Raw genomic sequence first — 26,433 nt, 5'->3', positions numbered from 1 at the left:
GCGGTTGGCCCTGGGTTCCTCCTAATGCAAGACAATGCTAGACCTCATGTGGCTGGAGTGTGTCAGCAGTTCCTGCAAGAGGAAGGCATTGATGCTATGGACTGGCCCGCCCGTTCCCCAGACCTGAATCCAATTGAGCACATCTGGGACATCATGTCTTGCTCCATCCACCACAGACTGTCCAGGAGTGGGCGGATGCTTTAGTCCAGGTCTGGGAGGAGATCCCTCAGGCATTGTAGCGAGGTCATACAGGCACGTGGAGGCCACACATACTACTGAGCCTCATTTTTACTTGTTTTAAGGACATTACATCAAAGTTGGGTCAGCCTGTAGTGTGGTTTTCCACTTTAATTTTGAGTGTCACTCCAAATCCAGATCTCCATGGGTTGATAAATTTGATTTCCATTGATAATTTTTGTGTGATTTTGTTGTCAGCACATTCAACTATGTAAAGAAAAAAGTATTCAATAAGAATATTTCATTTATTCAAATCAACGATGTGTTATTTTAGTGTTCCCTTTATTTTTTTGAGCAGTGTAAATTGATTGATTGCAATTGTTCCAGAATGAGTAAGCGTTCATGTGTAAAGGATTAGCATATCAATTGTTATAATTATTAACTCTGTAGTGACTTCTTAGTCGACCCCCACTTCCCTTTTGTCTAACAAGCCGCCATGCCGGTTTAGCCCACTAGGGCACATTCTCCTATCATTTCTTGTAACCATATTTACTTTGTTGTTTTGTTTATGCATTTCTGTGAATTACTTAGTTAGTAATAAATAAATGATTTAAGACAAATTATGTATGGATGACTCATAGTGAAGACTGGGTTCGTGCAGATAACCAAAAATGTATGACGTTTGGAATGAGACTAACGTGTATTAAAATAAATCATTCATTAATCAGAAGACTATTGATCAGATATGAAAATACCTGAAGGGTTATATTGGGAAATTATAACTTTGTAATCTGAATATTTTCCTTGGTGCCCCGACTTCCTAGTCAATTATGGTTACATGATTAATCAGTTTGATCGCGTAATACTAATTACAGAGAATCTTTGATAAAAACTAAGTCTTCAATTTAATGATAATAAAGACACGACACACCACTGGTCAGAAGTCTACTCTATGTGTAATGGGGTGGGTGAGGGATGTGAGTATGAGTTTCAATGAGTATACTACAGTGTATTACTTTGAGTATGAGTGATCCTTGCAGTCACTACATTTTACAATTCTATATGTAACTACAATATATACAGTACATTATTTATTTATATACAGTCCCTTCAGAAAGTATTTATACCCCTTGACTTATTCCACATTTTGTTGTGTTACAGCATTAATTCAAAATTATTATTTTTCTCACCCATATACACACAATACCCGATAATGAAAGTGCAAACATGTTTTTAGAAATCTTAGCAAATTTATTGAAAATGAAATACAGAATTATCTCATTTACATAAGTTTTCCTACCCCTGAGTCAATACTTGTAGAAGCACCTTCGGCATTGATTACGGCTTGGTATGTCTGTATCAGTGTTGCACATCTGGATTTAGTTTTTTTCTCCCATTCTTCCTTTCAGATTTTCACATGCTCTGTTAAGTTTGATGGGAAGTCTTTCCACATAGTTTCAAAGCGCTTTGCATTCAGGCCAAAGAGTAACATTTTTGGTTCATCAGACCACAGAACCTTTTGCCTTATGCTCTCCGAATCGTTAACATGCCTTTTTGCAAACTCCAGTCATGCTGTCAAGTGCCTTTTTCTTAGGAGTGGCTACTGTCTGGCCATAGTCAGAGCTCTTCGAAACGTTCAACACTCTATACATTGTTTTATAACCTTCCCCAGATATATGCCTCATATCAATTCTATCTACGAGCTCTAAGAAAATGTCCTTGTACTTCATGGTAGTTTCTGCTCTGACATGCACGTCAACTGTCTTACCTTACATAGATAGGTGTGTTTCTTTCTAAATCATGTCCCAACAATTGAATATGTCACAGGTGGACTCCAATCAAGAAGCAACATCTCAAGGATGATCAAAGGAAATTGTATGTACCTGATCTCGATTTGGAGTGTCATAGGAAAGGAATGTGAATACTTCCAGTACGATTCAAAAGTTTGGACACACCTACTCATTCCACTCAAGGGTTTTTCTTTATTTGTACTATTTTCTACATTGTAGAATAATGGTGACGACATCAAAACAATTTTATTTATTTATTATATATATATATTATACATTTATTTATTATACATATGGGATCATGTAGTTACCCAAAAAGGGTTAAACAAATCAAAATAGATTTTATATTTGAGATTCTTCAAAGTAGCCACCCTTTGCCTTGATGACAGCTTTGCACACTCTTGGCATTCTCTCAAACAGCTTCATGAGGTAGTCACCTGGACTCCTTTTCAATTAACAGGTGTGCCTTGTTAAATGTTAATTTGTGGAATTTGAGTCAATCAGTTGTGTTGTGACAAGGTAGGGGTAGTATACAGAAGATAGATAGCCCTTTTTGGTAAAATACCAAGTCCATATTATGGCAAGAACAGCTCAAATAAGCAAAGAGAAATGACAGTCCATCGTTACTTTAAGACATGAAGGTTGAAAGTTTATTCAAGTGCAGTCGCAAAAACCATCAAGCACTATGATGAAAAGTTCATTAGAGGTTTGGTATTTGGTATTTTGGTATTTTATTAGGATCCCCATGAGCTGTTGCAAAAGTTGCAGCTTCTGAGTTACCAGCCCCAGAAATTGCAGCCCAAATAAATGCTTTACAGAGTTCAAATTATAGACACATCAACTGTTCAGAGGAGACCGGGTGAATCGGGCCTTCATGGTCAATTTGCTGAAAAGAAACCACTACTAAAGGACACCAATAAGAAGAAGAGACTTGCTTGGGCCAAGAAACATGAGCAATGGACATTAGACCTGTGGAAATCTGTCCTTTGGTCTGATGAGTCCAAATTTTACATTTTTGGTTCCAAATGCCATTTCTGAGTTTGTGAGACGCAGAGTAGGTGAACGGATCATCTACACATGTGTGGTCACCCCCAAAGCCAATTCCTACTTTGGTCGCCTTTCCTTCCAGTTCTCTGCTGCCACTGACTGGAACGAACTGCAAAAATCACTGAAGCTGGAGATTCCCATCTCCCTCACTAGCTTTAAGAACCAGCTGTCAGAGCAGCTCACAGATCACTGCACCTGTTCATAGCCCATCTGTATACAGCCCATCTATGTACCTCATCCCCATGCTGTATTTATTTATTTTGGTCCTTTAGCACCACAGTATCTCTACTTGCACATCCATCTTTTGCACATCTACCATTCCAGTGTTTAATTGCCATATTGTAATTATTCGCCACCATGGCCTATTTATTGCCTTAACTCCCTTATTTGACCTAATTTGCACTAACTGTATATAGACTTTGTTTTCTTTTTTTCTACTCTATTATTGACTGTATGTTTTGTTCATTCCATGTGTAACTCTGTGTTGTTGTATGTGTCGAACTGCTATGCTTTATCTTGGCCAGGTCGCAGTTGCAAATGAGAACTTGTTCTCAACTAGCTTACCTGGTTAAATAAATCAAAAATATTTGTAAAAATTCATTTTATGGTATTTTCATCCACATTGGATGAACCGTTTTGAAATTCCAACAGTTTTTGTACATAGTCCCGCCATTTCAGGGACCAAAACATTGTGACAAATTCAGTAACACTGCCTTCAGAAATTATTCTTACCCCTTGACTTCTTCCACATTTTGTTGTGTTACAGCTTGAATTCAAAATGGATTCGATTTGTCCCACCCATCTACACACAATACCTTAAATGACAAAGTGAAAACATGTTCTGAGAATTTTTTCGTTTAAACGAGAAATATCTTGTTTACATACAGTTGAAGTCGGAAGTTTACATACACCTTAGCCAAAAACATTTAAACTCAGTTTTTCACAATTCCTAATCCTAGTAAAAGTTCCCTGTCTTAGGTCAGTTAGGATGACCACTTTATTTTAACAATGTGAAAAGTCAGAATAATAGTTGAGAAAATTATTTATTTCAGCTTGTCACATTCCCAGTGGGTCAGAAGTTTACATAGACTCAAATAGTATTTGGTAGCATTGCCTTGAAATTGTTTAACTTGGGTCAAATGTTTCGGGTAGCCTTCCACAAGCTTCGCACAATAAATTGGGTGAATTTTGGCCCATTCCTCCTGACAGAGCTGGTGTAACTGAGTCAGGTGTGTAGGCCTCCTTGCTTGCACACGCTTTTTCAGTTCTGCCCACAAATCTTCTATAGGATTGAGGTCAGGGCTTTGTGATGGCCACTCCAATACCTTGACTTTGTTGTCCTTAAGCCATTTTGCCACAACTTTGGAAGTATGCTTGGGATCATTGTGCTTTTGGAAGATCCATTTGCAACCAAGCTTTAACTTCCTGACTGATGTCTTGAGATGTTGCTTCAATATGTCCACATAATTTTCCTACCTCATGATGCCATCTATTTTGTGAAGTGCACTAGTCCCTCCTGCTGCAAAGCACCCACACAAAATGATGCTGCCACCCCCGTGCTTCAAGGATGGGATGGTATTCTTCGGCTTGCAAGCCTCCCCCTTTTCCCTCCAAACATAACGATGGTCATTATGGCCAAACAGTTCTATTTTTGTTTCATCAGACCAGAGGACATTTCTCCAAAAAGTAGAATCATGTGCAGTTGCAAACCATAGTCTAGCTTTTTTTATGGCTGTTTTGGAGCAGTGGCTACTTCCTTGCTGAACAGCCTTTTAGGTTATGACGATATACTGTGGATATAGATTCTTTAGTACCTGTTTCCTCCAGCATCTTCACAAGGTCCTTTGCTGTTGTTCTGGGATCCATTTGCACTTTTCGCACCAAAGTACGTTCATCTCTTGGAGACAGAACGTGTCACCTTCCTGAGCGGTGGAGGTCTACAATTTTTTTTCTGAGGTCATGGCTGATTTCTTTTGATTTTCCCATGATGTCAAGCATAAAGGCACTGAGTTTGAAGGTAGGCCTTGAAATATATTAACAGGGTCACCTCCAATTGACTCAAATGATGTCAATTAGCCTATCAGAAGCTGCTAAAGCCATGACATAATTTTCTGGAATTTTCCATGCTGTTTAAAGTCACAGTCAACTTAGTGTATGTAAACTTCTGACCCACTGGAATTGTGAAACAGTGAATTATAAGTGAATGAATCTGTCTGTAAACAATTGTTGGAAAAATGACTTATGTCATGCACAAAGTAGATGTCCTATCCGACTTGCCAAGACTATAGTTTGTTAACAAGAAATTTGTGGAGTGGTTGAAAAATTAGTTTTAATGACTCCAACCTAAGTGTATGTAAACTTCCGACTTCAACTGTAAGTATTCACACCCCTGAGTCAATACTTTGTAGAAGCACCTTTGGCAGCGATTACAGCTGTGAGTCTTTCTGGGTAAGTCTCTAAGAGCTTTGGATTTCGCAACATCTGTCCATTATTCTTTTCAAAATACTTCAAGCACTGTCAAATTGGATACTGATCATTGCTAGACAACGATGTTCTGGTCTTGCCTTAAATTTTCAAGCAGATTTAAGTCATAACTGTAACTCGGACACTCACTGTCTTCTTGCTAAGCAACTCCAGTGTAGATTTGGCCTTGTGTTTTAGGTTATTGTCCTGCTAAAAGATGAAGTCATCTCCCAGTTGCTGGTGGAAAGCAGGCTGAACCAAGTTTTCCTCTGGGATTTTGCCTGTGCTTAGCTCCATTCCATTTCTTTGTTGTCCTGAAAAATTCCCCAATCCTTAACAATGATAAGCATACCCATAACATGATCCAGCCACCACTATGCTTGGAAATATTGCGCGTGATAGTCAGTAATGTGTTGTATTCTCCAAACATAACACTTTGTATTCAGGACAAAAAGTTTTTCCTTTGCCACATTTTGCTGTATTACTTTAAAGCCTGCTTGCAAACAGGATGCATGTTTTTAAATATTTGTATTCTGTACAGGCTTCTTTCTTCTCACTCTGTCAATTACGTTAGTATTGTGGAGTAACTGCAATGTTGTTGATCCATTCTCAGTTTTCACATATCACAGCCATTATACTCTGTACCGGTTTTAAAGTCACCATTGGCCTCATGGTGAAATCCCTGAGCGGTATTCCTTCTTCTCCAGCAACTGAGTTAGGAAGGATGCCTGCATCTTTGTAGTGACTGGGTGTATTGATACACCATCCAAAGAGTAATTAATAACTTCACTGCTTTTTTCCCACTGCTTTTAACATTTTTACCCATTTACCAGTAGGTGCCCTTCTCATTATTTGAGATATTGGAAAACCTCCTTGGTCTTTGTGATTGAATCTGTGTTAGAAATTCACTGCTCGACTTAGAGACCTTACAGATAATTGTATGTGTAGGGTACAGAGATGAGGTAGTCATGTTAAATACTATTATTGCACACAAAGTGAGGTCATGCAACTTATTATGTGACTGGTTAAGCACATTTTTACTGCTTGACTTATTTAGGCTTGCCATAACAAAGCTGTTAAATACTTATTGACTCAAGACAATTCAGCTTTTAATTTTTTATACATTTGTCAAAATGTTGAAAAGCATAGTTCCACTTTGACATAATGAGGTATTGTGTGTAGGTTATTGACAGACAAAAAAAAATCATAATTTAATCTGTTTTAAATTCAGGCTGTAACACAACAAAATTTGGAAAAAGTCAAGGGGTGTGAAAACGTTTTGAAGGCACTGTATATCAAATCAAGTAAAATTGTATTTGTCACATGCGCCAAATACAATAGTGAAATACTTACACGGAACCCAAACCTGCATACATTTATGCACGATGGGGGGGGGGGGGGGGCGATGGAAATTGTCTGGGTAGCCATTTTATTAGCTGTTCAGTCTTATAGCTTGGGGGTAGAAGGTGTTAAGAAACATTTTAGACCTAGCCTTGGTGCTCTGGTATTGCTTGACATGTGGTAGCACAGAGAACAGTCTATGACTAGGGTTGGCAATTTTTAGAGCCTTCCTCTGACACCGCCTGGTATAGAGGTCCTGGATAGCAGGAAGCTTGTCCCAGTGATGTACTGGGCCGTACTCACTACCCTCTGTAGTACCTTGCAGTCGGAGGCAGAGCAGTTGCCATACCAGGCGGTGATGCAACCAGTTGTAGAACGTTTTGAGGATCTGAGGACCCATGCCAAATCTTTTCAGTCTCCTGAGAGGGAATAGGCATTGTCGTGCCATCTTCACGACTGTCTTATTGTGTTTGGACCATGACAGTTAGTTGAAAATGTGCTCCACGGCCCTCCTTTTCCTGTAGTCCACCATCATCTCCTTTGTCTTGATCACGTTAAGGGAGAGGTTGTTATCCTGGCACTACACTGCCAGTTCTCTGACCTCCTCCCTATAGGCTGTCTCCTCATTGTCAGTGATCAGGCCTAGCACTGTTGTTTCATTGGCAAACTTAATGATGGTGTTGGACTCGTGCTTGGCCATGCAGTCATGGATGAACAGGGAGTACAGGAGGGGAAAGAGCATGCACCCCTGGGGGGCCCCCGTGTTGAGGATCAGCATGGCAGATGTGTTGTTGCCTACCCTTACAAACTGGGGGCAGCCCGCCAGGAAGGCCAGGATCCAGTTGCAGAGGGAGGTGTTTAGTCCCAGGGTCCTTAGCTTAGTGATGAGCTCTGAGGACACTATGGTGTTGAACGCTGAGCTGTAGTCAATGAATAGCATTCTCACGTAGGTGTTCCTTTTGATTGCATCACCTGTGGATCTGTTGGGGCGGTCTGCAAATTGGAGTGGATCTAGGGTTTCTGGGATAATAGTGTTTATGTCAGCCATGACCAACCTTTGAAAGCACTTCATGACTACAGACGTGAGTGCTATGGGTCAGTAGTCATTTAGGCAGATTACCTTTGTGCTCTGGGTACAGGGACTATGGTGGTCTGCTTGAAACATATTGGTATTACAGACTTGGTCAGGGACAGGTTGAAAATGTCAGTAAAGACACTTGCCAGTTAGTGAGCAAATACTCGTAGTACATGTCCTGGTAATCTGTCTGGCACTGCGCCCTTGTGAATATTGACCTGTTTAAAGATCTTACTCACATCGGCTGCGGAGAGCATGATCACTCAGTCATCCAGAACAGCTGGTGCTCTCATGTATGCTTCAGCATTTCTTGCCTCGAAGCACGCATAGAAGTCATTTAGTCTGGTAGGCTTGTGTCACTGGGCAGCTCACGGCTGTGCTTCCCTGTGTAGTCCATAATAGTTTGCAAGTCCTGTGACATCCGGCGAGTGTCGGTGCCGGTGTAGTAGGATTCGGTCTAGTCCTGTATTGATGCTTTGCCTGTTTGATGGTTCGTCGGAGTCCACAGTGGGATTTCTTATAAGCGTCCTGGTTAGAGTACCGCTCCTTGAAAGCAGCAGCTCTCACCCTTTAGCTCAGTGTGGATGTTGCCTGTAATCCATGGCTTCTGGTTGGGGTATGTACGTATGGTCATTTTGGAGACGACGTCATCGATTCACTTATTGATGAAACCAGTGACTAATGTGGTGTACTCCTCAATACTATCGAATTAATCCCGGAACATATTCCAGTGTTTGCTAGCAAAACAGTCCGCATTGACAAGTCACTGGTACATCCTGCCTTAGTTTTTGCTTGTAAGCAGGAATCAGGAGGATAGAGTTATGGTCAGATTTGCCAAATGGAGAGCTTGTACGAGTCTCTGTGTGTAGAGTAAAGTTAGTCTAGAGTTTTTTTCCTCTGGTTGCACATTTAACATGCTGGTAGAAATGAGGTACAATGGATGTAAGTTTCCCTGCATTAAAGTCCCCGGGCCACTAGGAGCGCCCGCCTCTGGGTGAGCATTTTCTTGTTTACTTATGGCCTTTTACAGCTTGTTGATTGCGGTCTTAGTGCCAGCATCAGTTTGTGGTGGTAAATAGACAGTTATATAGATGAAAACTATCTTGGTAAATAGTGTGGTCTACGGATAATCATGAGATACTCTACCTCAGGTGAGCAAAACCTTGACTTCCTTCATATTAGATTTTGTGGACCAGCTGTTATTGACAAATAGACACAGACTGCCACCTCTTGTCTTACCGGAGGCAGCTGTTGTATCTTGGTGATGGACTGAAAACCCAGCCAGCTGTATGTTATCCATGTCATCTTTCAGCCACGACTCAGTGAAATATAAGATAATACCGTTTTTAATGTCCCATTGGTAGGATAGCTTGATCAGAGCTCATCCATTTTATTATCAAATGACACTGTGGCTAATATGACTGATGGTAGAGGCGGGTTACCCACTCGGCGTCAAATTCTTACAAGACACACGACCTACGACCCCTATATCTCCATCTCTTCTTCATGCAAATGTGCAAATGACGGGCGTTTGGGCCTTGTCCGGTGTCTGAAGTAAATCCTTTGCGTCCGACTCCTTAAATAAAAAAATCTTTATCCAGTACGAGGTGAGTAATCGCTGTTCTGCCATCCAGAAGCTCTTTTCGGTCATAAGAGATGGTGGCAGAAACATTATGTACAAAATAAGGTACAAATAACGTGGAAAAATGCATTCAATAGCTCAATTGGTGTGGATCCCGTAAAACAGCAGCCATCTCCTCTGGCGCCATTGTAAAAATATGTGTGTATTAAAGTAGTCGAAAGAAAAGTATTTGGTCGTGTGACCCTACAAATTTGTAGGATGCATTTGTTGTTTGTTTTGGTTGTGTTTCAGATTATTTTGTGCTAAATAGAAATGAATGCTAAATAATGTATTGTGTCCTTTTGGAGTCACTTTTTGTCACGGTTGTCGTAAGAACGGGACCAAGGCGCAGCCGATGTTGAGTTCCACATATTTATTGCAAAGTGAAACTTAAGGAAAAACAATAAATCAATAAACAAACAAGTAAACGTGACTACGTGGTGCACATGCACAAACACAAAACAATATCCCACAAACACAGGTGGGAGAAATATCTACTTAAATATGATCCCCAATTAGAGACAACGATTATCAGCCGCCACTAATTGGGAATCATACAAAACACCAACATAGAAAATATAAACTAGAACACAACATAGAAATTATAAACTAGAATACCCCCTAGTCACGCCCTGACCTACTACACTATAGAGAAACAAGGGCTCTCTATGGTCAGGGCGTGACAGTATCCCCCCCCCCCCCCCCAAAGGTGCAGACTCTGGCCGCAAAACCTGAAACCAAATGGGGGGTTAGGGGGGGTGATTAGTGGCGGCTCCGGTGCGGGTCGTAGCCCCCCCCAGACCCCGGATCCGACCATGGCGCCGGGCAGGACGCTGTGCCTGGACTGGGCACCGGCACAGAGGAGGGCTCCGGTCATGGAGCTGGGTTGGACGCCGTGCCCAGACAGGCACCGGCGCAAAGGAGGGCTCCGGCCATGGAGCGGGACTGGACACCGTGCCTGGACTCTCCGGACCGTCGCAGGAGGTTCCGGACTGTGGACCATCGCAGGAGGTTCCGGACTGTGGACCATCGCAGGAGGTTCCGGACTGTGGACCGTTGCAGGAGGTTCCGGACTGTGGACCGTCGCAGGAGGTTCCGGACTGTGGACCGTCGCAGGATTTTCCGGACTGTGGACCGTCGCAGGATTTTCCGGACTGTGGACCGTCGCAGGAGGTTCCGGACTGTGGACCATTGCAGGAGGTTCTGGACTGTGGACCGTCGCCGGAAGCTCTGGACTGTGGACCGTCGCCGGAAGCTCTGGACTGGGGACCGTTGCCGGAAGCTCTGGACTGGGGACCGTTGCCGGAAGCTCTGGACTGGGGACCGTCGCCGGAAGCTCTGGACTGCGAATGCGCAGTGGAGGTCTAGTGCGTACAGCCAGTACAGGTGGCACCGGACTGGTGACACGCACTTCAGGGCGAGTGCGGGGAGGAGGCAAAGGACGCACGTGACTGGGGAGGCGCACCGGAGGCCTGGTGAGTGGAGCCAGTACAGGTGGCACCGGACTGGGGAGGCACACTGGAGACCTGATGCGTGGGGCCGGTACAGGTGGCACCGTACTGGTGACACACACTTCAGGGCGAGTGCAGGAAGCAGGCACAAGACGTACCGGGCTGGGGACACACACTTCAGGGAGAATGCGAGGAGGAAACACAGGACGTACCAGACTGGAGAGGCGCACTGGAGACCAGAAGGGTGGAGCCAGCCCAAGTTGCACCAGACTGCTAACCGAATCCCTTGGGCGGATGTTGAGCAGAACACACTTGCACAACATCTCTCTCTCTCCTAACTTCCCCAATGCCTCCCTGACCATCTCTGGCACTTCAGGGCGAGTGCAGGAAGCAGGTACAGGACGTACCGGGCTGGGGACACGCACTTCAGGGAGAGTGCGAGGAGGAGACACAGGATGTACCGGACTGGGGAGGCGCACTGGAGGCCAGATGCGTGGAGCCGGCCCAGGTTTCACCGGACTGATGACACGCTCCTCCAAACACCTGCGTTGCCGCATACTCCTAGCCAACTCCTTTCTCCGGTATCCCTCCTAACACTGTTCCATCGACTCCCAGGCGGGCTCTGGTCGACCGACCACCTCTCTATGTCCTCCCAGATGTTCTCTGGCTCTTCCCTCTGCTGTGCCCCCTCCCCCCCCCCAAAAAAATCTTGGGGTTTCTGTGGCCACGGTGTCATCGCCATCCTTCTTGCATAATCTGCGACTCCTGCCAAGGAAGGGTCTCCTGTCCTTCCATGATTTCTTCCCAGGTCCAACTTATTTTTCCCATCGTTGCACACTGCTTGATCCTTGGTTGGTGGGATATTTTATTTATTTATCCGTTATTTTACCAAGTTGACTGAGAACACATTCTCATTTGCATCAACGACCTGGGGAATAGTTAAAGGGGAGAGGAGGGGGATTAATGAGCCAATTGTAAACTGGGGATTATTAGGTGACCGTGATGGTTTGAGGGCCAGATTGGGAATTTAGCCAGGACACCGGGGTTAACACCCCTACTCTTACGATACGTGCCATGGGATCTTTAATGACCTCAGATAGTCAGGACACCCGTTTAACGTCCCCAATCACTGCCCTGGGGCATTGGGAAAACATTTTAGACCAGAGGAAGGACCAACCCTGCTCATCTTCAGAAGCAAGCCAGCAGTGGTATGCAGGGTGGTATGCTGCTGGCAAATATTCTGTCACGGTTGTCGTAAGAACGGGACCAAGATGCAGCGGATGTTGAGTTCCACATATTTATTGCAAAGTGAAAGTTAAAGAAAAACAATAAATCAATAAACGAACAACTAAACGTGACTACGTGGTGCACATGCACAAACACAAAACAACATCCCATGAACACAGGTGGGAGAAATATCTACTTAAATATGATCCCCAATTAGAGACAACGACTACCAGCTGCCTCTAATTGGGAATCATACAAAACACCAACATAGAAAATATAAACTAGAACACAACATAGAAATTACAAACTAGAATAACCCCTAGTCACTTCCTGACCTACTACACCATAGAGAAACAAGGGCTCTCTATGGTCAGGGCGTGACACTTTTATTGTAAATTAGCATAGAATATGTTTCTAAACACTTCTACGTTCATGTGGATGCTACCATGATTCGTGAATAATGATGAATGAGAAAGTTACAGAGGCGTGCTATGAATATGGGAACAAATACTAAACTTTAATACATATATAAATTAATTTGTTGTCACACCCTGACCATAGTTTGCTTTGTATGTTTCTATGTTTTGTTTGGTCAGGGTGTGATCTGAGTGGGCATTGTATGTTACATGTCTAGTTTGTCTATTTCTATGTTTGGCCTGATATGGTTCTCAATCAGAGGCAGGTGTTAGTCATTGTCTCTGATTGGGAACCATATTTAGGTAGCCTGTTTGGTGTTGGGTTTTTGTGGGTGATTGTTCCTGTCTCTGTGTTTGCACCAGAAAGGGCTGGTTTGGTTTTTCATATTTCTTGTTTTGTTAGTTTATTCATGTATAATGTCTTTATTAAAGTACCATGAATAACCACCACGCTGCGTTTTGGTCCGCCTCTCCTTCACCTCAAGAAAACCGTTACATTTGTCCCAATACCTTTGGTCCCCTTAAATGGGGGGACTATGTCAAAGTGCTGTCATTTTCGAAACAGTTTACCCGATATGGATGAAAATACCCTAAATTGAAAGCTATCAGTCTGCACTTTAACCCCATAGTCATTGTATAATTTCAAATCTGAAGTTCTGGAGTACAGAGCCAAAACAACACTAAATGTGTCACTGTCCTAATACTTTTGGAGCTTGCTCTATATCAATAACTTCAATGATTAATGCATGAATGGTTAAAGAGACACTGAAGCAAAGGTATTTGCTGTGATTACAGGGACAGTCTGTTTCATAGGTTGACTAAGGTTCTAGTTTTTAATTTATAATCATGGTACTGCCTATTTTTTTAAATTAGAGTTCAACCTGGTCTGTGGCCATGCATCTATGGGACCCAGGGTTGGAGAGAATATCCATGAAATATTAATAAACCAGAGATATGAGGATGGGATCTGAAAGCAATGAATATAGGAACACAACTCCACCATTTCAGGTTTTTGTGTATTACCTTTACCACTGTCATCTAGAATCTCAGATATGTCAACTACATGGTGTCAAGTACCTTGTATCCCAGCATCCTGTACTGTGTGTTTCTGAGGAAATGGAGCGGCACACGAGGTAGAAGGTCAGAGGCGGGTTATTGGGTGTCATTGTTGTAGCTGGTGGTCTCTTCTTCAGCTGTTGAATCAACGACAAACCCTATCTGATCGATGGATAGAACACGCATCTTGTGATATTTTATCATTCAGCGTCATTCACCTTCATCTGGTTGGTATTTGGTATTTTATTAGGATCCCCATTAGCTGTTGCAAAAGGAGCAGCTACTCTTCCTGGGGTCCACATGAAACATGACATAATACAGAACATTAATAGATAAAACCAGCTCTAGGACAGAACTACATAGTTTATTTCTCTTTTATTTCACCTATGAATCCTATTGAGATTGAATTGATCTTTATAAAGGAGATGTGGGCCATGAGGTAGCCCCGACAAGCATTAGCCTATGTTACAGTTCATCCATCCAACCATTCATACTAAAAAGCTCTCTCCTCTCTTCAGTGTAAATGAGACATCATGCTGTGGGTCTCTGGCTCTCTGGCGGTGGCCCGTTCTGTGTGTGACTCTACTGTTCCCAGGCCTAGTAAATCAGCAAAAGGTCAAACACATGTCCCTTCATCACCAACTAAATATGAACATTGGCCTCTTCATGGCCATACTTGTTGTGGGAACATAAATGTAGGCCAGACACAGGGGTCCCCATGATTTAGAATGCAGAGAACATAATGTCTTCCCTTATGGACACAGGCAAGCAGGACTTATGGGCCATTAACCCTCCTATGTGCTCTGCCTGTAGGGTCGTTCCATATGATTTCAATACATTTCTGACTGCACCCAATGTTATTTGAACAACACCTTCCATATATGTTTGTCCGTGGTAGAAGTGGTCATGAAGTGACTTTTTGGACCTGAGTGTCAAAACATTCAGGAGATAGAGGTGTTCAAAGTTGACCCGTTTTGCATACCACACCCTACCACTGAAAATTTCAGATGAGAAATCTGGGGGATTTGAAGAGGGCTTAGTGAAGCTGGACTAATTTAATTGTCTGTATGGCTGCCGGCGACCAGTGACACAGGAATTAGTCATGGACACAGAAGCCTCCTCTGCCCCTCTCTATGAACCAGGACCACAGCTTTGTTTGCCAAGGGATATCTGCATTTTTTCCCCCTAGTCTTTCATTAGATCCATGGAAAGCTAATCTAAAAGCATTATTGAGACACATTGGATTAATTTATTTTTTTTGGCTACTGCAGATACAGGTAACGGCCAAAATAATGGAAACACTTAAGTGAATGAGGGATACAAAGTATGTTGAAAGCAGGTGCTTTCACAAAGGGGTGGTTCCTGAGTTAATTAAGCAATTAACATCCTATCATGCTTAGGGTCATGTATAAAAATGTGGGGAAGCCCCCATCCACAGGGCACGAGTGGTCACTAAATGGTTTGATGAGCATTGAAATTATGTAAACCATATGCCGTGGCCGTCTCAGTCACTAGATCTCAACCCAATTGAACACTTATGGGATATTCAGGAGCGACGCCTGAGTCAGCGTTTTTCACCACCATCAACAAAACACCAAATTATGGAATTTCTAGTAAAAGAATGGTGTCGCATTCCAGACACCTCTAGAATCTACACTAAGGGACATTGAAGCTGTTCTGGCTTGTGGTGGCCCAATACCATATTAATATACCTCTACAGGATCGGTGGGTCCCCCGCGGGACGGTTGAGCTAACATAGACTAATGTGATTAGCATGAGGTTGTAAGTAACAAGAACATTTCCCAGGACATAGACATATCTGATATTGGCAGAAAGCTTACATTTTTGTTAATCTAACTGCACTGTTCAATTTACAGTAGCTATTACAGTGAAAGAATACCATGCTATGGTTTGAGGAGAGTGCACAGTTATGAACTTGAAAAGTTATTAATAAACCAATTAGACACATTTGGGCAGTCTTGATACAACATTTTGAAAAGAAATGCAATGGTTCATTGGATCCGTCCAAAACGTTGCACATACACACTGCTGCCATCTAGTAGCCAAAATCTAAATTGTGTCTGGGCTGGAATAATACATTATGGCCTTTCTCTTGCATTTCAAAGATGATGGTACAAAACAAATACAGAAAAAAAGTATTTTTCTTTATATTATCTTTTACCAGATCTAATGTGTTATATTCTCCTAAATTCATTTCACATTTCCACAAACTTCAAAGTGTTTCCTTTCAAATGGTATCAAGAATATGCATATCTTTGCTTCAGGTCTTGACCTACAGGCAGTTAGATTTGGGTATGAAATTTTAGGCGAAAATTTAAAAAAAGGGTCCGATCCTTTTAAGACACTTTATGTTGGTTTTTACTTTATTTTGGCAGTTACCTGTATCTTGTATTTACACTTATATTATTGTCCCTTCTGTGGATGGTGCAGTAGCTACCTCTTAATATGCCTGTCTCGGGGAGTGTGCTTTATCCAGTGGGAGCAGGGATGTAAAGGGCAGATTTGGAATCTGGCTGTGCCATTGCCCAGGGGACTGGAGAACAAACAGGTGTAAACACAATACCAGACAAGCTCTCATAGAGCAATGCTCCCTACCTCTCTCTTTCACGGAGTGAAGCATCACAAGTCCAGCACTTCAGAACGCACACATCCCTCATTCTGTCCCCCCTGGCCTTTTGTCAAGTGCTAGTTGCACATGTCTCTAGTGTTAGTGCTAGTTGAATGCTGAATTAAGTCTAGGCATAAAATGCTATATTCAATATAAACGCATGCCAAGCCTTTTCTGACATAAGCAGTTTGACACACATGGAGATTTTAAAACCCAGGAGCAGTAAAGGTGAATTGTCCTGCTGAAGAAAACAGCATAGACCAGCAAAGGCTGGTCCAGCATACAGTGCATTCAGAAAGTATTCAGATGCCTTGACTTTTTCCATTTTGTTACGTTACAGCCATATTCTAAAAGGGATTAAATATTTGTTTTTCCCTCATCAATCTACACACAATAACCCATAATGACAAAGCAGAAAGATAAAAAGCAGAAATATGACATTTACATAAGTATTCATACCCTTTAGTCAGTACTTTGTTGAAGCACCTTTGGCAGCCATTACAACTTTGAGTGTTCTTGGGTATGACGCTTCAGGCTTGGCACACCTGTATTTGGGGGGTTTCTCCCATTATTCTCTGCAGATCCTCTCAAGCTCTGTCAGGTTGGATGGGGAGCGTTGCTGCACAGCTATTTGCAGGTCTCTCCAGAGATGTTCGATCGGGTTCAAGTCCGGGCTCTGGCTGGGCCACTCAAGGACATTCAGAGATTTGTCCCAAAGCCACTCCTGCGTTGTCTTGGCTGTGTGCTTAGAGTCATTGTCCTGTTGGTAAGTGAACATTCGCTCCAGTCTGAGGTCCTGAGCACTCTGGAGCAGGTTTTCATTAAGGATCTCTCTGTACTTTGCTCCATTCATCTTTCCCTCAGTCCTGACTAGTCTCCCAGCCCCTGCTGCTGAAAAACATTGCACAGCATGATGCTGCCACCACCATTCTTCACCGAGTGATGGTGCCAGGTTTCCTCAAGTCGCGATGCTCGGCCTTCGGGAATCTTGTTTCTCATGGTCTGAGAGTCCTTAAGGGGCCTTTTGGCAAACTACAAGCAAGCTGTCATGTGCCTTTTACTGAGGAGTGGCATCAGTCTGACCACTCTACCGTAAAGGCCTAATTGGTGGAGTGCTGCAGAGATGGTTGTCCTTCTGGAAGGTTCTCCCATCTCCACAGAAGAACTCTGGAGCTCCACAAGAGTGACCATCGGGTTCTTGGTTACCTCCCACCTCCCTTGGTCTTGTTGGTTCCAAACTTTTTTCCATTAAGAATGATTGATGCCACTGTGTTCTTGGGGACCTTTAATGCTGCAGAATTGTTTTGGTATCCTTCCCCAGATCTGTGCCTGGACACAATCCTGTCTCAGAGCTCTACGGACAATTCCGTCAACCTCATGGCTTGGTTTTTGCTCTGACATGCACTGTCAACTGTGGGACCTTATATAGACAGTTGTGTGCCTTTCCAAATCATCTCCAATCAATTGAATTTACCACAGGTGGACTCCAATCAAGTTGTAGAAACATCTCAAGGATGATCAATGAAAACAGGATGCACCTGAGCTCAATTTCGAGTCTCATAGCAAAGGGTCTCAATACTTATGTAAATAAGTTATTTCTGTGTTTTATTTTAAAGAAATTTGCTACATTTGTGTTCCCTTTGTCATTATGGAGTATTGTGTGTAGATTGATGAGCAGATAAATGTATTTAATCCATTTTAGAATAAGGCAGTAATGTAACAAAAAAAGACAAGATGTCTGAATACTTTCCGAATGCACTGTAGGTGCTAGTATGCTGATGACCAGCCTTCGCTGTGTTTTTGCTGGTGCCTTCATTGTGTTTTCATATTTATTAAAGGTTTCTAAGCTCAAGTGTTTTGCTGACAATATAGACACATACTCTGCCAGTGTACTAGACCAGCATGGACCGGCTTGGTCACCAGCATACCAGCATCAACAGCATGAGCTGGTATGTGTCCAAAACACAGCGAAGGCTGTGCACCAGCAAAACCAGCTAGACCATGAAGCTTAGACCAGCTAGACCATGCTGGTCAGACCAGGTTGACCAGCATCAGACCAGCACTGACCAGCAAACAGTAGACCAGCATAAAACCAGCATGGTCTAGCTTGAAATGTATGCTGGGTTTTTTCAGTAGTGTGGAGTGAAGTGACTGCCCTAGTATATATCTTTATTGAAAGCAAAACACTTGAGCTTAGAGACCTTCAACAAATATAGTACTTTGGATAGAAAAAAAAGTCCTGTGACAGCAGAATAAAGTAAGTGGAATTGCATAGATAAATCAAATCAAATGTTATTGGTCACATACACGTGTTTAGCAGATGTTATTGCGGGTGTAGAGAAATGCTTGTGAAAAGTATTGTGGAAAAGCAACAAATATTGCAAACAATTCCATAATCTAGTCATCCCAATTTAACCTCTCACTACCAGTCGAGACTAAATGAGGTAGAAGGGCAGAAACCCTCATTGGATTCTTGACCCAGCCGACTAAGTGGAATGGATTAGCTTTAATTACAACATTGTGAGCATTTATTGTCTTCTTAGAAGTTCTCTCAGAGACAGAATGGATTGTGACAGCTCTCTAATCTGATAGTATCTGGAAATGCACTGAGTGAGAAGATGTGGTCATGGTTCAACTGGACGACCGTCCATCAGCCCTCAAAGGACCCCATGTGGAGATAGTTAGTGTTGGGCAGAAGCCTCACTATAACCTTACTCATCGCTCCTCTCAGCTCATGATGACCTAACCAGTACCTCCTCCATGATTCTATTTTTAGCTGGTGAAAAATTCCATATAACACTCCGCCAACCTCTTAAAATTTGAAGCACGACAGAAAATGTTGTAAATTGAAGAGGCTCTTCAAAAGTGCGTTGTCAGTATCCCCACCTGCTGTTATGACTGTGTTCAAAGCATGGGAAATTGCTTTGGTAAATATCATGCAATTTGGAGAGTATAGAAAATAGCATTGCAGAACCAGTGTATTAACCTGACAGATTAACTTTCTTTACTTAAAGGCCCCTCATGATTGAAATCTGTCTAAGATTGTCAGTGTATTATGCAATGACAAATTAGTCAAATAGACATTAAAAATATATTGTATTGCACTGTATGAAGACTAGGAAGTTAGTTTACAGGTTTTCTAAGAGAAAAAGAAAGTCTGTATTTTACAAAATAAATCAAACTGTAGCAAGATCCTACCATCTGTCTACAACATTTAGAGTGAGACATTGTGGGATTTGGGATGAAATTACCATCTAAAAGTTTAAGGTGTTGCAGTTCAGTAGTTGTGCCTCTGTCTTACCTGCCCTTTTCTTTTGTTGTCTTCTCTCTCTCTCTCTCCCTGTAGGCTTGACTCCTTCTTGAAGCCCCAATGGAGCAGGATGTGGAAAGTCCGGCAGTCACCACCCGAAAGCCCAAGCTACCCAAGCAGGCTCGCGAGGACCTGCCCAAGCAGCTGGTAGACCAGGTGCGGGCAAAGAGGAAGGTCCAGAGGTACGTCCGTAAGGACGGCAAATGTAATGTCCACCATGGCAACGTCCAGGAGACCTATCGCTACCTGACGGACATCTTCACCACACTGGTGGACCTCAAGTGGAGGTTCAACCTCTTCATCTTTGTCTTGGTGTACACAGTGACATGGCTCTTATTTGGCTTCGCATGGTGGCTCATCGCCTATGTCCGTGGCGACCTGGAACACATAGGGGACAACCAGTGGACTCCCTGTGTCAATAATCTCAACGGTTTTGTCTCAGCTTTTCTCTTCTCCATAGAGACAGAGACAACCATAGGGTACGGTTATAGGGTTATAACAGACCAATGCCCAGAGGGGATCCTTCTGCTGTTGATTCAGTCAGTGCTGGGGTCCATAGTTAATGCCTTCATGGTGGGCTGTATGTTTGTCAAGATCTCACAACCGAAGAAGCGGGCAGAAACATTAGTGTTCTCCACCAGCGCTGTCATCTCCGTAAGGGATGGCCGGCTGTGTCTGATGTTCAGGGTAGGGGACCTTCGGAACTCACACATCGTGGAGGCCTCAATCAGGGCCAAGCTGATCAAGTCCAAGCAGACCAAGGAAGGGGAGTTCATACCCCTCAACCAGACAGACATGAATGTGGGTTATGACACAGGGGATGACAGGCTCTTCCTGGTGTCCCCGCTCATCATCTGCCATGAAATCAATCAGAACAGCCCCTTCTGGGAGATCTCCCAGGCTGACCTTGACAAAGAGGACCTGGAGATTGTGGTCATTCTGGAGGGCATGGTGGAGGCTACAGGTAAGCAGCATCAAACATATAAATTACAGGTTTAATTCATCAACTTTTCCTTCTCTTTGTTTCCTAATCACAGATTCCACTGAAATTCAAACTGTCAAACTGAAACTTTAAACTTAAATGTTGCTCCAGTTTAATAATACATATTTAATTTGTGTGTGGGTGTTGTATTAACTATGACAATTATAGTAATTATAGCAATTTCATACAGTAGCAAAGTATATGCATATGCTCATCATCCCGTTACATGTTACCTCTGATTTGCATTAGCAGTTAATGGTTTATTCAGAAGTGAACAAGGATGTTTCATCTCTTATCATAATAATGCATTCATATGTGCTTCTTGTCTTTTTTTACCTTATTTTCCACTGAGGTTTGAGAGGGAGTCATTGAAAGGCATGAGGGAAAACAGACAAGGCGATATAATTCAATTAATCTAGATTCAGCCCTTGTGTGCACCATGGTGTTGCCCCACAGTCCTTTGTTAGGTTATGGGCTGCACAATAGGCTTATTGTGGGGGAGATGCAAATAAGATCAGATTTCATTACCAATAGGAAAAGGCAGGTGCATCCCTGGTTGTGTAACCACATGGACCATTGAAAACACTGTCTGCAGACACTTTTGCCTGATTACACAAGCAGTAAAGAGGCCATAGTCTTCAGTGTGGAATAAAACTATGAGGCACAGTGCAGCCAGGTGTGCACACAGGTTACAGATAGCACACATGTATTTCCTTTAGCATTGATATGAAAACACACACATATTACACACACACTATTTGACACAAGCTTACTCACGGTATCCATTGTGAGGTGAAAAAGACCTGTATGTTTTTCGTGCTTCAAATTGCTGGTTAGTTTGTTGGTTAGTCTAGCTTTACTGCATTCGATTTGGCTTGACCTCAGTGCATATCCATGTGTTACTGAAATCAAATGCACTGCCCTATCCAGAATTCCAGACTAATTACTTCCAGTCCAAATACCAGATGTATTGTGCATCTTGCTTGCAGACAATGCCCCAAAAATATTTGAAGGTTATGTTTACCAGCCTGCTTGAATCTCACTCAGACAAAACAAAACCGTCCGAGACAATTTGGAAGCAAGACATGGTGGTCAGAATAAAAGGATAAACACAAGCAGGCATTTTCATAAATTAAAACACTGTTTCAAAGAAGTTGCAGTGAGGATTTTCTAAGGCTCTTTTTGGAGGTGGCAGAAAAGCAGCTAAGTGACTTAGTGGGGTGAGAAGCAGGTCTCCACACCTGGTTCACACCGGAACCTAACAGGGCAGCCCTAAAGAGAGATAGACATGACCGAATTTGGCAGCTTGTCAGAAGCTGTGCACACACGTTACAAAATACAGGACCTTGTTAAAAAATGCTGCCAACAAAATGCCAACACTAAGCACATTTCAGGATGTTTTCTGGAACAATACTTCTGTATATGGCATCCTTGAAACTGGTTCTATACGGACCTAAGAGTTCAATAAATGCAGGGTGTTGTACTGTATGGCGTGTGAGTGAGCTTATATGATTTGCACAAAGACCATTTAAATGAAAAGTATGGTTTGTTTGTTGTATAGTGTTCTATTTTTCATCGCACAGGGTGCAGTGAGAGTTTGTCTGGCCTTGAGTTGTAATGTAAGAAATCATTACACTGTAGTTTCTGATACTGTTATTTTATAAATAACAGACAGAAAATCCTATGAAAATGGGAGCTCAAATACATCCACTCATAACATGCCCATTAAAGGTTGGGTCAAAGAGTGAACTAGAAATGATCCTGCTATGAAACTGCTCTGAGAGATATCTGTCCCCCGCTTCTTGACTCATCCTGTAACTCTCTGGCTCGGATCTGGAGGGCAGGCCAAACATATCAATCTCTTTCCTCCGTCTTTCCATTTCCTCCTTTTTTCTCTTTATGGATGATATCAGCTGATACATGTAAATGAGTCATAAAATAATAATATTGTATGTATTTATATCACCTTTATTTAACCAGGTAGGCTAGTTGAGAACAAGTTCGACCTGGCCAAGATAAAGCAAAGCAGTGTGACACAGACAACAACACAGAGTTACACATGGAGTAAACAATAAACAAGCCAATAACACAAACAAGTCAATGACACAGTAGAGAAAAGAAAGTCTATATACAGTGTGTGCAAAAGGAATGAGGAGGTAGGCAATAAATAGGCCATAGGAGCGAATAATTACAATTTAGCAGATTAACACTGGAGTGATAAATGAGCAGATGATGATGTGCAAGTAGAGATACTGGTATGCAAAAGAGCAGAAAAGTAAATAAAATAAAAACAGTATGGGGATGAGGTAGGTAGATTGGGTGGGCAATTTACAGATGGACTATGTACAGCTGCAGTGATCGGTTAGCTGCTCAGATAGTTGATGTTTAAAGTTGGTGAGGGAAATAAAAGTCTCCAACTTCAGCGATTTTTGCAATTCGTTCCAATCACTGGCAGCAGAGAACTGGAAGGAAAGGCGGCCAAATGGGGTGTTGTTTTTGGGGATGATCAGTGAAATATACCTGCTGGAACGTGTGCTACGGGGGAGTGTTGTTATCGTGACCAGTGAACTGAGATAAGGCGGAGCTTTACCTAGCATAGACTTATAGATTACCTGGAGCCAGTGGGTCTGGCGACGAATATGTAGCGAGGGCCAGCCGACTAGAGCATACAGGTCGCAGTGGTGGGTGGTATAAGGTGATTTGGTAACAAAACGGATGGCACTGTGATAGACTGCATCCAGTTTGCTGAGTAGAGTGTTGGAAGCTATTTTGTAGATGACATCGCCGAAGTCAAGGATCGGTAGGAAAGTCAGTTTTACTAGGGTAAGTTTGGCGGCGTGAGTGAAGGAGGCTTTGTTGCAAAATAGAAAGCCAATTCTAGATTTGATTTTGGATTGGAGATGTTTAATATGAGTCTGGAAGGAGAGTTTACAGTCTAGCCAGACACCTAGGTATTTATAGTAGTCCACATACTCTAGGTCGGAACCGTCCAGTGTGGTGATGCTAGTCGGGCGGGCGGGTGTGGGCAGCGAACGGTTGAAAAGCATGCATTTGGTTTTACTAGCGTTTAAGAGCAGTTGGAGGCCAAGGAAGGAGTGTTGTATGGCATTGAAGCTCATTTGGAGGTTAGTGAGCACAGTGTCCAAGGAAGGGCCATAAGTATACAGAATGGTGTCGTCTGCATAGAGGTGGATCAGGGAATCGCCCGCAGCAAGAGCGACATCATTGATGTTTACAGAGAAAAGAGTCGGCCCGAGAATTGAACCCTGTGGTACCCCCATAGAGACGGCCAGAGGTCCAGACAACATGCCCTCTGATTTGACACACTGAACTCTGTCTACAAAGTAGTAGTAGGCAGTCTTCAGAAAAACCAAGGCTATTGAGTCTGACGATGAGAATACGGTGATTGACAGAGTCGAAAGCCTTGGCTAGGTCGATGAAGACGGCTGCACAGTATTGTCTTTTATCGATGGCAGTTATGATATCGTTTAGTACCTTGAGCGTGGCTGAGGTGCACCCGTGACCGGCTCGGAAGCCGGATTGCACAGTGGAGAAGGTACAGTGGGATTCGAAATGGTCAGTGATCTGTTTTTTAACTTGGCTTTCGAAGACTTTAGATAGGCAGGTCAGGATGGATATAGGTCTGTAACAGTTTGGATCTAACGTGTCACCCCCTTTGAAGAGGGGGATAACCGCGGCAGCTTTCCAATCTTTAGGGATCTCGGACGATACGAAAGAGAGGTTGAACAGGCTGGTAATAGGGGTTGCGACAATGGCGGCGGATAGTTTTAGAAAGAGAGGGTCCAGATTGTCTAGCCCAGCTGATTTGTATTGGTCCAGGTTTTGCAGCTCTTTCAGAACATCTGCTGTCTGGATATGGGTGAAGGACAAGCTGGGGAGGCTTGGGCGAGTAGCTGCGGGGGGTGCGGAGCTGTTGGCCGGGGTTGGAGTAGCCAGGAGGAAGGCTTGGCCAGCCCGTGAGACATGCTTACCTAGCCTCAGTGCAGTGGGCAGCTGGGAGGAGGTGCTCTTGTTCTCCATGGACTTTACAGTGTCCCAAAACTTTTTGGAGTTAGAGCTACAGGATGCGAATTTCTTCTTGAAAAAGCTAGCCTTTGCTCTCCTGACTGACTGCGTGTATTGGTTCCAGACTTCCCTGAACAGTTGCATATCGCGGGGACTATTCGATGCTATGGCAGTCCGCCACAGGATGTTTTTGTGCTGGTCGAGGGCAGTCAGGTCTGGAGTGAACCAAGGGCTATATTTGTTCTTAGTTCTGCATTTTTTAACCGGGCATGCTTATCTAAGATGATGAGGAAATTACTTTTAAAGAATGACCAGGCATCCCCGACTGACAGGATGAGGTCAATATCCTTCCAGGATACCCGGGCCAGGTCGATTATAAAGGCCTGCTCGCAGAATTGTTTTAGGGAGCGTTTGACAGTGATGAGGGGTGGCCGTTTCACCGCGAACCCATAGCGGATACAGGCAATGAGGCAGTGATCGCTGAGATCCTGATTGAAAACAGCGGAGGTGTATTTGGAGGGCAAGTTGGTCAGGACAATGTCTATGAGGGTGCCCATGTTTACGGATTTAGAGTTGTACCTGGTGGGTTCCTTGATGATTTGTGTGAGATTGAGGGCATCTAGCTTAGATTGTAGGACTGTCGGTGTGTTAAGCATATCCCAGTTTAGGTCACCTAACAGAACAAACTTTGAAGCTAGATGTCCAGGGCACAGCTGGGAGCGGAGGGGAGTTGATAGCAGGCAGCAACAGTGAGAGACTTATTTCTGGAGAGGTTAATTTTTAAATGTAGAAGTTCAAACTGTTTGGGTATAGACCTAGAAAGTATGACAGAACTTTGCAGGCTCTCTCTGCAGTAGATTGCAACTCCAGCCCCTTTGGCTGTTCTATCTTGACATAAACTTTTGTAGCTGGGTATGGAAATCTCAGAATTGTTGGTGGCCTTCCTAAGACACGGTAAGGACATCAGAGTTGGCGGAGTGTACTAAAGCAGTGAGTAAAACAAACTTAGGGAGACTTCTGATGTTGACATGCATGAAACCAAGGTTTTTTCGATCACAGAAGTCAACAAATGAGGGTGCCTGGGGACACGTGGGGCCTGGGTTTACCTCCACATCAACCGAGGAACAGAGGAGGAGTAGGATGAGGGTACGGCTAAAGGCTATCAAAACTGGTCGCCTAGAGCGTTGGGGACAAAGAATTAAAGGAGCAGATTTCTGGGCGCGGTAGAATAGATTCAGGGCACAATGTGCAGGCAAGGGTATGTTGGGGTGCGGGTACAGCGGGGGTAAGCCCAGGCACTGAGTGATGATAAGAGAGGTTGTATCTCTGGATAAGCTGGTTATAATGGGTGAGGTCACCGCATGTGTGGGAGGTGGGTCCACGGCTGGGGCCGGCAGATAAAAAAAAAAAATATTTAAAAAAGATTAAATGTAAAAATAAATAAATAAATATATAAACAGAATGGAGTACCGTGATTAATGGACAGTCCAGCGAGTATCAACTATGTAGCCAAGTGATCATAGGGTCCAGGGGGCAGCAATAGATGAAACAGGGAGGCCGCGGAGTAGTCGTTAATACGCTAGCATGCGGGCGACATGATGTTTAAAGTTAGTAGCACAGGGCTAGTAGAAGCGTCTGCTCCGACGGAGGCCGGTTGAAGGCACAGCGGATGGAGTATTCGTCGGCAGACCTGTCGTGGTGGTGTGGCGGGGCGCCGTGTCGACTAAGGATATAAGCCAGGTGGCGAAAGAGGTATTGTAGTTGTAGTAATTATGTTTTCTATACGGGAGATGCGCCTGTCTCACGGCTAACTGGTGCTAGC

The 26,433-nt window shown here is 43.3% G+C and overlaps 1 protein-coding gene across 2 annotated transcripts in view; it reads left to right on the top strand.

Moving 5' to 3' along the window:
* The window catches only part of LOC110533559 (potassium inwardly rectifying channel subfamily J member 6), a 106,653-nt gene that overhangs the window by 65,476 nt on the left and 14,744 nt on the right, over window positions 1–26,433 (top strand). For both annotated transcript variants that reach the window (XM_021617892.2, XM_021617893.2), the window contains exon 2: window positions 19,640–20,567. In XM_021617892.2, the coding sequence (XP_021473567.1) occupies window positions 19,664–20,567 (904 nt within the window). In that variant the 5' untranslated portion in view covers window positions 19,640–19,663. The remainder of the gene's footprint in view (window positions 1–19,639; window positions 20,568–26,433) is intronic.

Source organism: Oncorhynchus mykiss, chromosome 10 (assembly GCF_013265735.2).
Source record: "Oncorhynchus mykiss isolate Arlee chromosome 10, USDA_OmykA_1.1, whole genome shotgun sequence".
In the NCBI taxonomy this organism is placed as follows: domain Eukaryota; kingdom Metazoa; phylum Chordata; class Actinopteri; order Salmoniformes; family Salmonidae; genus Oncorhynchus; species Oncorhynchus mykiss.
This window is presented reverse-complemented; position numbering and strand designations above follow the sequence as displayed.